The sequence below is a fragment of the Hydra vulgaris genome, chromosome 04, assembly GCF_038396675.1.
Source record: "Hydra vulgaris chromosome 04, alternate assembly HydraT2T_AEP".
Taxonomy (NCBI): Eukaryota; Metazoa; Cnidaria; class Hydrozoa; order Anthoathecata; family Hydridae; genus Hydra; species Hydra vulgaris.
The window spans coordinates 26,523,459-26,535,000 of NC_088923.1; the positions used below are offsets into that span (position 1 = coordinate 26,523,459).

The 11,542-nt window shown below is 29.0% G+C and overlaps 1 protein-coding gene across 4 annotated transcripts in view; it reads left to right on the forward strand.

Annotated features, from left to right (window-relative positions):
* Window positions 1–11,542, forward strand: part of LOC100202876 (PHD finger protein 7) — a 45,358-nt gene that overhangs the window by 14,168 nt on the left and 19,648 nt on the right. For all 4 annotated transcript variants that reach the window (XM_065795918.1, XM_065795917.1, XM_065795919.1 and 1 more), the window contains exon 3: window positions 2,234–2,386. In XM_065795918.1, coding sequence (XP_065651990.1) covers window positions 2,234–2,386 — 153 coding nt within the window. The remainder of the gene's footprint in view (window positions 1–2,233; window positions 2,387–11,542) is intronic.

An 11,542-nucleotide genomic window follows, 5' to 3' on the forward strand; every position in this document is an offset into this window, starting at 1 on the left:
TAAAAAAGCCATATGGATTATGATAAGCAAAAAAGTAAGCAAATGCTTATATAAATATGCTATGGTAGATTATTATTTTTATTATTTCTAAAGTTAATTTTGCATATTAGTTCATCATATTTATTTATAAAAAACAACAACTTGAGACAAACAAAGCAAATATTGTATTTTCAAGGGCTTCTTTTAATTTTTTCATGGCATTTAAAAACAAATCATCAACCAAACTAAATGTTGTTTAAATTATATAGGGTGGTGCTAGGTGCACAGGTCTCTTTATGTTTTTACAAATAGTTACCTGCCTTGTCTTTTACAGGAGAGCATATTATTTCTACTATTGCAATTGAGTATTTTGACAAAAGTTTGAATAACCAATTAAGAACTTTCTAGTGATTTAATTATTTTTTGTTTATATTATTAAATTCAGTTGTTTATAATATTACCTAGTTAAACCCATGCCAGGCTTTAATATCAAGTTTTTTTTACGTCATGAACATTGCTTATACTTGATAAAGCCTAAAGATAAAGCCTAAAAGATACTTGTAAAAGCCTAAAAAAAATTCTGTAATAAAAATTTTATTGCAAATATATCAAAATTATTTTTACACAACTTTAAATTCATTATAGCTATAGAAGTGTTAGTTAATATTTTTTGATAACATAAATGGGTCGAATCATTATATTTCATCCAATCGCCTGTGGGTCACCATCTCTGATTTTCCTGATTTCATTTGATAGTTTGGCGTGGCACAAATCAAAGGGGAAGGGGGCAACTAACTTTTAGTAATATAATTAACTTTTGTTAATTCCCTTTTAAGACCATTACCTTTGCTGGAAAATCTAGCACACATTTTTGATAGTCACTATCAAAATTAGGGAATCAACGAAAGTTAATTATATTACTAAAAGTTGGTTGCCTCCTTCCCTTTTGATTAGTGCCACCCCAAACTATTAAACACTATCAAAATTTGAATCATATCGTAAAACTATGAAGTCACTATCAAAATTTGAATCATATGGTAAAAGCATGAAAAAATGCAATAAAGATTTTAATGGCCTTAACTGTATACCCCCCCCCCCCCTCTCCCTCACCTTAGTGAGTGGGGGAGTGGGGTCCAGACCACATACAGACCACTGATTACCTATAATAAAATAGAATTTAAAGAAATAATGGTTTCATTTTAAAATTAATTTAGATATTTAGATATTAAGTATCTAAATATCTAAATTAATTTAGAGACCTTTATTTAAACCATAATGAAGGTATCTAAAAAGTTACTGCCCCCTTTATTTGTGCCCGTATCTACTATAAAGACCAGATCAAGAAGAGGACAATCAACCATATCTTTCTTTTCATTAAGAAATGACTTATAATTAGTTGCACCCTTCAAATAGGCCAGTTGGCAGATTAGAGGGACACTGGTTCTAGTAACACATTTAACCGTTGATGATTGAAAAATGGGTTATTTAAAAATGCTGGCATTTTTGGTTTAGATTCGACAAGTTTATAATGTTTGCATTTTCAGATAGTTGTCTTATATGCTGTATAAGACAACTATCTGAAAATATGGTATAATGGTATTATGCTGTTAATCTTAGATCAAAACAAAGTGTTAGAATAATTTACAAGCATCTCAAAATGGCTAAAAATTGGACTTTTTAGGCAAGTGGACATTTTGCTTTTAGATATATTTAAGTTCTAAACTGCAACAAGCTGCCTATATTTTCCCCATTTATTGCAGACAGTAGTAGCTAATTAGAAAACTTATCTGTAAAGACTTGTGGATGAATATAATAATGCTACAGTTAGTTTCATTTTGGCATATTTTAGCAATTTTAAGATTTTTTCCAAAGTTGAGGAGTTCATAATTTTTTTCTAATTTAACACAAGTTAATAAAAACCACTTTTTTAAATAGAGAACTATCCAGAAAATAGTTCTAGAAAAAATGAGACACTTGTTTAAAGTGAGGAAAAAGTTATGCAACTCTAAAGTAGTCTGTTTTGACCATTTATAAATTGAGGGGGGCCACTGTGTCATGTTTCTAAGGCTATAATTTCTGAACCGTTGAAGTTAGAAGTCTGAAATTTCAAATTTAACCTATATATAATGCGCATAACAATATGTAAAAATCAGGAAAATCAGAGATGGTGCCCCTCAAAGTTTTCCTTAAATTTGTTGAAATATAATGATTTGACCCAAATACATTATTTTTAATTGTTGTTTCAATTATATAGGAGCAATACTAGATGTTATTGACAATAAAGTCAACAGAAACTGTCAATTGCAGCCAGGTAATTTAAGAAGAAAAAGAAAACGAAAAGGTAGAACCTCATGGTGTCGTAAAAAGCGTGTTGTAGTGCAAAATGTTGTACATACCACATCAACTGGTATATTTTTTTAAAAATTTCTTATACAGTTTCTTTATTTTATGTTCTTTACAGTCTCTTAAAAACTTTATATTACTTAAGAATTAGATAATTTATTGAATAATTTTATATTGTATGTATATATATATATAAATATATATATATATTATATATATATATATATATATATATATATATATATATATATATATATATATATATATATATATATATATATATATATATATATATATATATATATATATATATATATTAGGGTTTCCCAAAAAACAACATTTTTGAAAAATATATGCAGAGACCCCTTAATGTATTCTATCTAATACAAAAACACTAGATTTAAAATTTTTTTGAATAAAAAATATTTTAAGGGGTCCCTCAAGACCCTGGAATATTTAATGGGTCCCTAATATTTTCAAAAAAAAAATTTTTCAAAAATTTGTCAATCTGGTACTCAAATGAAGCGAAATTATAAAAAATTTTCAAAATTAATATAGATTTCAAATATAGAATTGTTATTTTTGGTTTTATTACATGAAAAATTACGTTTTTTAACAAAAAACAAAAAAAAATGCATTTTTTATGACAGTTTTGATAAATAAGTTAAAATTTTTCCAAATTAAATATTATTTTTGAAATTTTTATATAATTTTGCTTCACTTGAGTACCAGGTTGACATACTTTTAAAAAACTTATTTTTTGAAAATATTAGGGACTCATTAAATATTTGAGGGTCTTGAGGGCCCCTTTAAAATATTTTTTATTCAAAAAAATTTTAAATCTAGTGTTTTTGTATTAGATAGAACACATTAAGGGGGTCTCTGCATATATTTTTCAAAAATGTTGTTTTTTGGGACACCCTAATATATATATATAGATATATAGATATCAGGGATGCGAAGATCCATCGATTTTTTGGGACTCCAGGACTCCGGACTCCGTGCTCAAAAATCATGGACTTCTTGGACTCCAACTCCGGACTTCGGATTTTTTTTTTCCCTTTCTTAAATTAAATAAGGATTTTTATTATCTGGAGTTTTTATGTATAAATGCCAGAAAAGTGATAGGGTACCAGTAATATTTTTATTATGAATAATATATATATATATATATATATATATATATATATATATATATATATATATATATATATATATACATGCATAAATATATTTATTTTTGGTTCCCTAAGTAGTCTATTCGGTCTTATCGCAAAGCACCGCGGAAAAGCAATTAACAGGAATTCACTCCTCCTTCCTAACCGATGTCGCAAAACTTGCCCAAAGGTGGGTTTGAACCACGGTTCCCTTACTTTTTAGGAAAAATAAGGGATCCGTGGGTTTATGCAGCCAAGTGCAACCACTGCTTAATAAGAATAATATAACTCCAAAGATAACTTTTATTTATTTTGTATTGCTGCATGCACAGAATTCTCAATTTCTCAGTTTATTTGAAAACATATGATTTTAGAATTATAAAAAGATTCAAGTGTTTATTTACATTAATTACACTCTAAATTATAAAGTTACAAGAACAAGATATTACAATATCTACATTGTCAAAAATTATTCAAATAAAAAACTAGTTTGTTCGTCAAAAAAGCATATCGTCAATTAACTCAGATGTAAATCGACTATGATGATCTGGTGTCATGTGCTTTAAAATTGAAAACAGTCGCTCAACACTGACTTGGGATATGGGTAGCGACAAAGCGACTTGGCAAGCATTCCGTAAAACCTCAGGGAACTGTTTAATTGCTTTAAATGGGTTAAGTTTTATAAAGTCGTCTAAGTTGGAGGAGGTATCTTTAAACATTGATCGAATTTCCGGAATTGTTTTTAGAGCTTTTCGAAACTCCGTTTCAATTACGTCTAGTTGAACCTGCATTTGTTCTTTTAAACAATTCTTTTCAATCTCCTGTTCACATAGCATAAATAAATTTAGTCGTCGCTTTGTGACTGGTGAAGCATCCTCTTTGTTTTCTGAACTAGATTCGGCAACATGAACTGAAAAAGAGTTGCGCGCTACTGCGTTTTTAATTTTGTCGAGTTCATCATTCTTATTTTTATTAGCCAGTTGAATCAGTTTGTAATTAATTTTCCAAAGTCCATCAACTGCAGCTATCTATAGAAATATTAATAAGTTTTTGAATATGTATTTTTTAAAGTTAAATTTTCAAAACTATATATATAAATGCATTTTGATAAAAAAAAACAACCTTATCTTCAGTCGCTGTTAGCATACAGCCATGCCTAATATCCACGTAAACTGCTGCAAGAAACAACAAATTTTCGCGTAATGCGCTTTCTCTATTATTCATTCCTATTTGGAAATCTCTGGCTAAGTCACTGTCTTTCCTGTCTAGTTCACACTTTATTGAATTCCAATCAAAAAGAAATTCGCCTGCGGTGATATTTTCACACTGAAGACGGATAGTTAGATCGCGTGCCATATGCAATACATCTCTCAGTTCTTCCCACATCCCCCAAAAATATGGTTGCAAATTAAATTCTTTAGGAGCTTCTTTTTGCATATTCAGGTTTTGAATTACTGGTCGAATCTAGAAGAACAGAAGAGTTCATTAAATATATGTATTACGTTTTGAACTAGTTAAGTAAAGAGGATTATTAAAGAAATATTTACATAAACTAAATTTTACAAGTTATTAAATAATGTAAATGTCATTAACATTGAACTAATTGGATTTATACTATACCGGTTGCAAAACCGGTTTAAACACTTTAATTAAAACTTAGAAGTTATAAACTATAACTTACCTGAATTAGCCTCTCGATCATATTGAACTGGCCAGACCAACGGGTAGCCTTATCTAGTATTGGAACAAGATGTGGAGCTTGGTCTCTAAAGAAGTCAATCCACTTAGAATTTCTCGCAGTTTTGACAACTTCTCTTGCATGGCTGAAGAACTTTTTTATTGTGGGGATCTTCAATGCATCATTCACGGCTAGCTGTAAAGTGTGGACAGCACATCTTTGAAGATGTATAACATTCATTCTACCTGCAACTCCACTTACCAAGACTGCTGCCGCATTGTCTACTTTATTTTGACCATCTTCGTCAAACTCATCAGTTTCAACTGAAAGATTGCTTTCGTCATCTTCAATTTCCTCAATGGCGCTGAACCCCGAAGTCACGTGTTTTCAAGATAAATGTCATATAAGGTTGCTAATGCGAGCTTTTGCGGCACATGTAATTTCTTTACCGTATTACTCATTACTTTTACTTTTTTCGGATACAAGACATTTGAAGCATACTACTTTACATCCATTCAACATTTTATTTGTACAATGAAAATGTCTGTAGATTGTATCTGATGCATAGTTAGCGGCCATTACTAGTCAAGATTGTTGCTCACGAGTAAACAGCAAATATTATTATAAATAAAAATGTTGTTATTGCAAGTTATTGTAAACATGCAAAGTATTTGCTCTCTATTATATATGCTTCACCAAATTAATTATCTGTATAACAACTCTCGAAAACATCGTTAGGAAAGTTGTTAACATGACTAGTTACGAATTGATGACGTTAGTAGTTTTTCCGTCAAAGGAATTGTTGCGCAAAATAATTTTTATTTATTTGTTGAGGTATTTTTATAAGCCTTTTTTTTGGCTTCTTTCTGATTTAGATGGTAGGTTTTTTACTATTAGTCTAAATCGTTAGTTTGGCTCAATAGCGCAAACTTACAGACATTTGAATTTTTTTTTTTATTGCGTATAATTAATTTGTGAGTTAAATTTGATAGCTTTTCATATCTAAACCATACCGCTTTCATTGCGATTTTTCAGTAAGCGTTATTAAAATAAAAAATTTCATTTTTTTAGGAGAGTAGACCGAAAACCAATGTACATAATTATATTATCTCACAACATTCCGGGTTTAAATTAAAAGAAACAATTTTGTTCTTAATAAAAGTAGTTACAAGTTTTATCTATTTATAATTATAATTTCACACTACTTAACAGTTTTAAACAGTACTTAAACAAAGCACAAACTCAATCGACAATTATTTTTAAAGAACTTTACTTTGGTAAAATATTCCTTTACTGCTCATAAACTAGTTCATCATTTCTAATCGACGTTCTTTCTATGATAAATCTAAAAATTTAATAATAACAGAATCACTTAAGCAAAAAAATAAACTTCTAAACTAAAATATCATTTATTTTTAAATTAGGTACATATTGAAAAATTTGAGCAAATAAATTCTCAAACATATTATTACCTACAGGTCTAGCCAGGGAGCAATTTTTTGAGTAAAACGAGGAGGGTGAGTCCTTCAAAAGCGACGAATGTCTTATAAAAAATATTAAACTGTAAATCAAATGTTAACTCCCTCTCTTTTTATAGGAGGGGGCAACAACCCCCTTTCCATACAACCCGTGAAATTGCCCCTGGGTCTAGACAATTGATGACGAGGAAATACTTTAATAAATAGTTCATCATAAGTACTTTCTTAATGGGATAAAAAAAAAAATAAAACAAACATTAAGGGTTTCATTAGTAGTTTTATATTTAAGAAATATAAAACTTATAATGAAATATGATGAAAAGTTTAAACTTGAAACACTTTATTTTCTTTAACTAATTTAAAAAAAAAAAATTAAACAAACTGTTTCTTTAACAAAAAACCTATTAGATCACAATTGCGGCTAAATGCTTTTATTTTATATTTTCTGAATAAATGTCACATAAACAATATCAAAAGATAATTTAAATATTCTAAACAGTAAAAGTTTTGGTTTAACGTCAAACTACTGAACGGGTAGGCAAATGGCCATTTCGCACGTAAAATGCGAGCTGCGTAACGCTTCTTATTAAGGCGCGACATTCGAACTGATACTCAATCTGGCCAAATAAATAAAATCGGCAAAATAGATGGTTAGCCTCCCGGTCAAATGCTCTTTTTTAGTGCTTTGTGACAAGGTCTTTTTAAGGCATATTATTAACTAAAACAAAACAAAAAGAGTCCCGGAGTCCTAAAATTTTTATGGACTCCTAAGACTCCGGACTCCGGGCTAAAATAGGGACTCCATGGACTCTGACTCCGACTCCGGACTTGGCATCCCTGATAGATATAGATATAGATATAAATATATAAATATATATATATATATATATATATATATAAATATATGTATATATATATGTATATATATATATATATATATATATATATATATATATATATATATATATATATATATATATATATATATATATATATATATATATATATATATATATATATATATATATATATATATATATACACATATATATATTATATACAGTTGTGGCCAAAAGTCTGTTGTATTCATGTTTTTTTAACAAATTCAAAGTTTAAATGGACACTGTCTCTAAAGTATCTCACAGTTTATCAAAAGATTGTATAAAGTTATATAACAGTAATATAGTTCAGTTTTACATATCACTTATATCTGCTACACTGTCCCTTATTCTTAATTATTTCAGCAATTCTCGCAGGCATAGAATTTATGAGATTTTACAAATTTCAACAGCTATGTCTGTGCACCACACACATGTAATAATGGCATGAAGATCGTCTAAATTTGATGGCTTCTCTTTATCAATCATTAGTTTCATTATATGCCACAAGTTTTCGATGGGGTTAAGGTCTAGGCTCTGCCCCGACCAAGGACCTAGAACCTCAACCCCATGATCCCGAAGCCATTTTTCCACTAAAGCTGCTTGATGGCAAAGAGCTCTGTCATGCATAAACAGTTTGCAGTTTTGAGTTTGCATAACTGTCAAAAGCTTTTCATCCAGTATGGTAATATATTTCTGTGCATTCATAGTGGTATTTTGTGGGAGAAAGTGAGGGAGCCTCAGCCAGATCTGAGAAGCTGCATCATAGCTGCCACCATCAAGTATGCTGCATGTTTAACAGTTCGTATGCAAAACTTTGAATCAAATCTTTTATTGGCAGGGCAGCAAACATGTCGTGGTGCTGCAGAAAACAACTTTAGTTTACTTTCGTCGCTAAACATTACTTCATTCCACATTTCACTAGTGTAATGTTTGAATTTCCTGCAAAAAAGTAATCTATCACGAATGTTCTTCTTTGATAACAGCGGTCTTCGAGCAGGTTGTTACGCTTCTAGATTAAAAGTGTCACTTAAACATTGTCGAATGGTTCTTGCACTAACTCTGTGTGACAGTTGACTTGCCACTGCAAAGGATTTTATTATTGGATTATTCAACAGGTGTCATTTTATCGCTTGATCTGTAGCAGGAGTTGTAACCTTACGGCGTCATGTTCGATGTTTTGATTTTACATCACCTGTCTCTCGCCAATGTTTCATAGTCAATGACACAATTTGCTGGTAAACATTAAGATGTTGTGCTGCAGCTGCTTGTGTTAAACCCGAGTTAACTAATGCAGCAATCTGACCACCCTTTTTTTAGGTGAAAATTCCATTTTTTGTATGAAATTATTGATCTAAAGTAAACAAAGAACCTAACAAACAAAAAAGAAGTGAAATTGTTTCATTTCTTTAAATAAAAGATTATCTCAATTAGTTCAAGTAATAAAACCAACAGCTTTTTGGTTCTTTTCTTGGCTTTCAACAAGTTTTAAACAGCAAAATGGTGCAAAATGCAGTTATTTGAGCATACAACAGACTTAAGGCCATAACTGTATATATAATATATAAAATTTTGGCTGTTTATATATATATATATATATATTTATATTTATATTTATATATTTATATATATAATATAAATTTATTATTTATATATATATATATCATATATATTATATAATATATATTTATTATATATATATTATATATATAATATATATATATATATCATATATATTATATAATATATATTTATTATATATATAATATATATGTATATGAATATTTAAATGTGTTTGTATATATGTGTATATATTTATTATTATTTTTTTAAGATTCATTTCCCCAAGGCCGAAAAGGCCACTACAGATGAGGAGGCTACTTGTGATTATAACCCTCTCTCGACTCTATAACTTTGAAACACGAACCTTGTCGAACAAGGCTGCTGCGCGGAGAAACAAGTTGAGCGCGGTACTACCAGGGGCGTGGTGGGAATCAAACTTGGAACCTCTCGCTTATAGAGCAAGCGCTCTACCACTACATCACTACCACATTAACGGTATTAGCACTCTACCACTACACCACTACCGCATTATATATGTATATATATATATATACATACATACATACATTCATGAATGCATAAATACATGCATACATACATAAATGCATAAATACATACATACATACATACATGCATGCATACATACATACAGTGATGAACCCAGAGTTTATTTAAGGGTACCACTTTTTTTTTGATGATGTTGGGGGGTATGGGGTGATGTTCTTGAGATTTCCCTATTTCTTCCCTAACTAAAACCGGTGCTGCGACAACAATTTTTAAGTCATCATTTTTTTAATCATCCTTTTTATCATTTGTGTTTTTCTTGTTTAGTTTTATCTAATGATAAATAGTTAATTTAAAAGCATTTCTTTGAATACATGAATACAACTGGTGGATGTAAGCATGTTACTTAAGTTATGTTAAAAAAACTATTTTACTTAAGAATTTAATAAATGCTTTTGTTGCAATCACCATGCTATTTGTAAATAATTATTGAAAATTGTTTAAAGTATTTTAAACATTTATTAACTATATTTGAGTAAATTTGATTTTAGTAGTTAATAATGTTTTAAGTAATTAGTAATTAAATATTTATATCCTTTAAACAATTTTTAATCAATAATTATATTATGTATAGTAAGACCTAATTATGTAAGACATAAATCTATTTTGTTAATTTTACAAATATTATATTGCGTAATATTTGTAAAATTAAAATTAACTATTTGAATAAAAAATATAAGTAGGGAATTTTACGAAAATAAAAAATTACTATTTAGAAATTAAATTTTTTTGAAATTTGGTCGAATTCCGAAAATATTTTAAATTTTTTTATGTCTATAAAATAATAAAAATAACTTATTTGAGATAAATCATTGTTTCTTATTGCATAAAAAATACTTTCTTTAAAGATAAAAATGGAACATAAAATTATACCAAATTCAATTAGTACAGAAACATTCTAATATATATATATATATATATATATATATATATATATATATATATATATATATATATATATATATATATATTATATATATATATATATATATATATATATATATATATATATATAATAAACGTTCTTATAATAATCATTTAGTAATAAAAAATATAAAATTATTGTTTTATTTGCCTAAAATTATGCCTTGAGGAAGCAGAGATCACTTAAAGCTGCGTCTCTGAGTCTCGTTTGAACTTTTGTACAAAAGTTACCAGCAATTAAGAAGGCTCGCTCAGACTCCACGCTCAATGGCGGAATCAAAATATGAGTAGACAGACTAATATTTTGCCAAGAACGCCATTCTCTTCAAAGAATTTCATTTCAGATCTAATTTTTAAAAATAAGCTCCTATTTATCATTTGTTGAGTTGGACAATAAATTCAATTGAATTTTGTTCTCCAACGTTTGTATTAATGTCAAGGCTTAGTTTGTTCTTCCAACATCACTTCTATAACATTGTCACCCTTTGACTGCTTGTCTGAGGAAATTGCTATGTTAGTGTTAAATATCAATCTTTGTGCAAAGTTTTCAATAACTTTAGTTATTGTTTTTTTCAATGGTTTAGTGAAGGATGCGTGAGTCTCACTTATTCTGCCATTGCGTAAATTCTGAAAAGTTCCAGACACATTAGTTGGTCTTTGGCTTATTTGGTCTTCTAGTTTCTTCTTTAATTTTACTGAAAGTTCATCAGATCTGAAATTCTCAAGCATAAAAGAAAATGCCGCATCAGATTTGCATTTTCTCAACAAAGGGCTTCTACAGTAAGCTTCACTGGGAGAAGTGCAGTAATGATGTTTTTAATCAACAAAATTTCAGCATCTTTTTTTTTTTTTTTTTTTTGTTATTTCACCTCCCCAAGGCCCAGAAGGCCACTACAGATGAGGAGGCTACTTAATTGTGGTTATAACCCTCTCTCAACTCTATAACTCCGAAACACGAACCTTGATGAACAAGGCCGC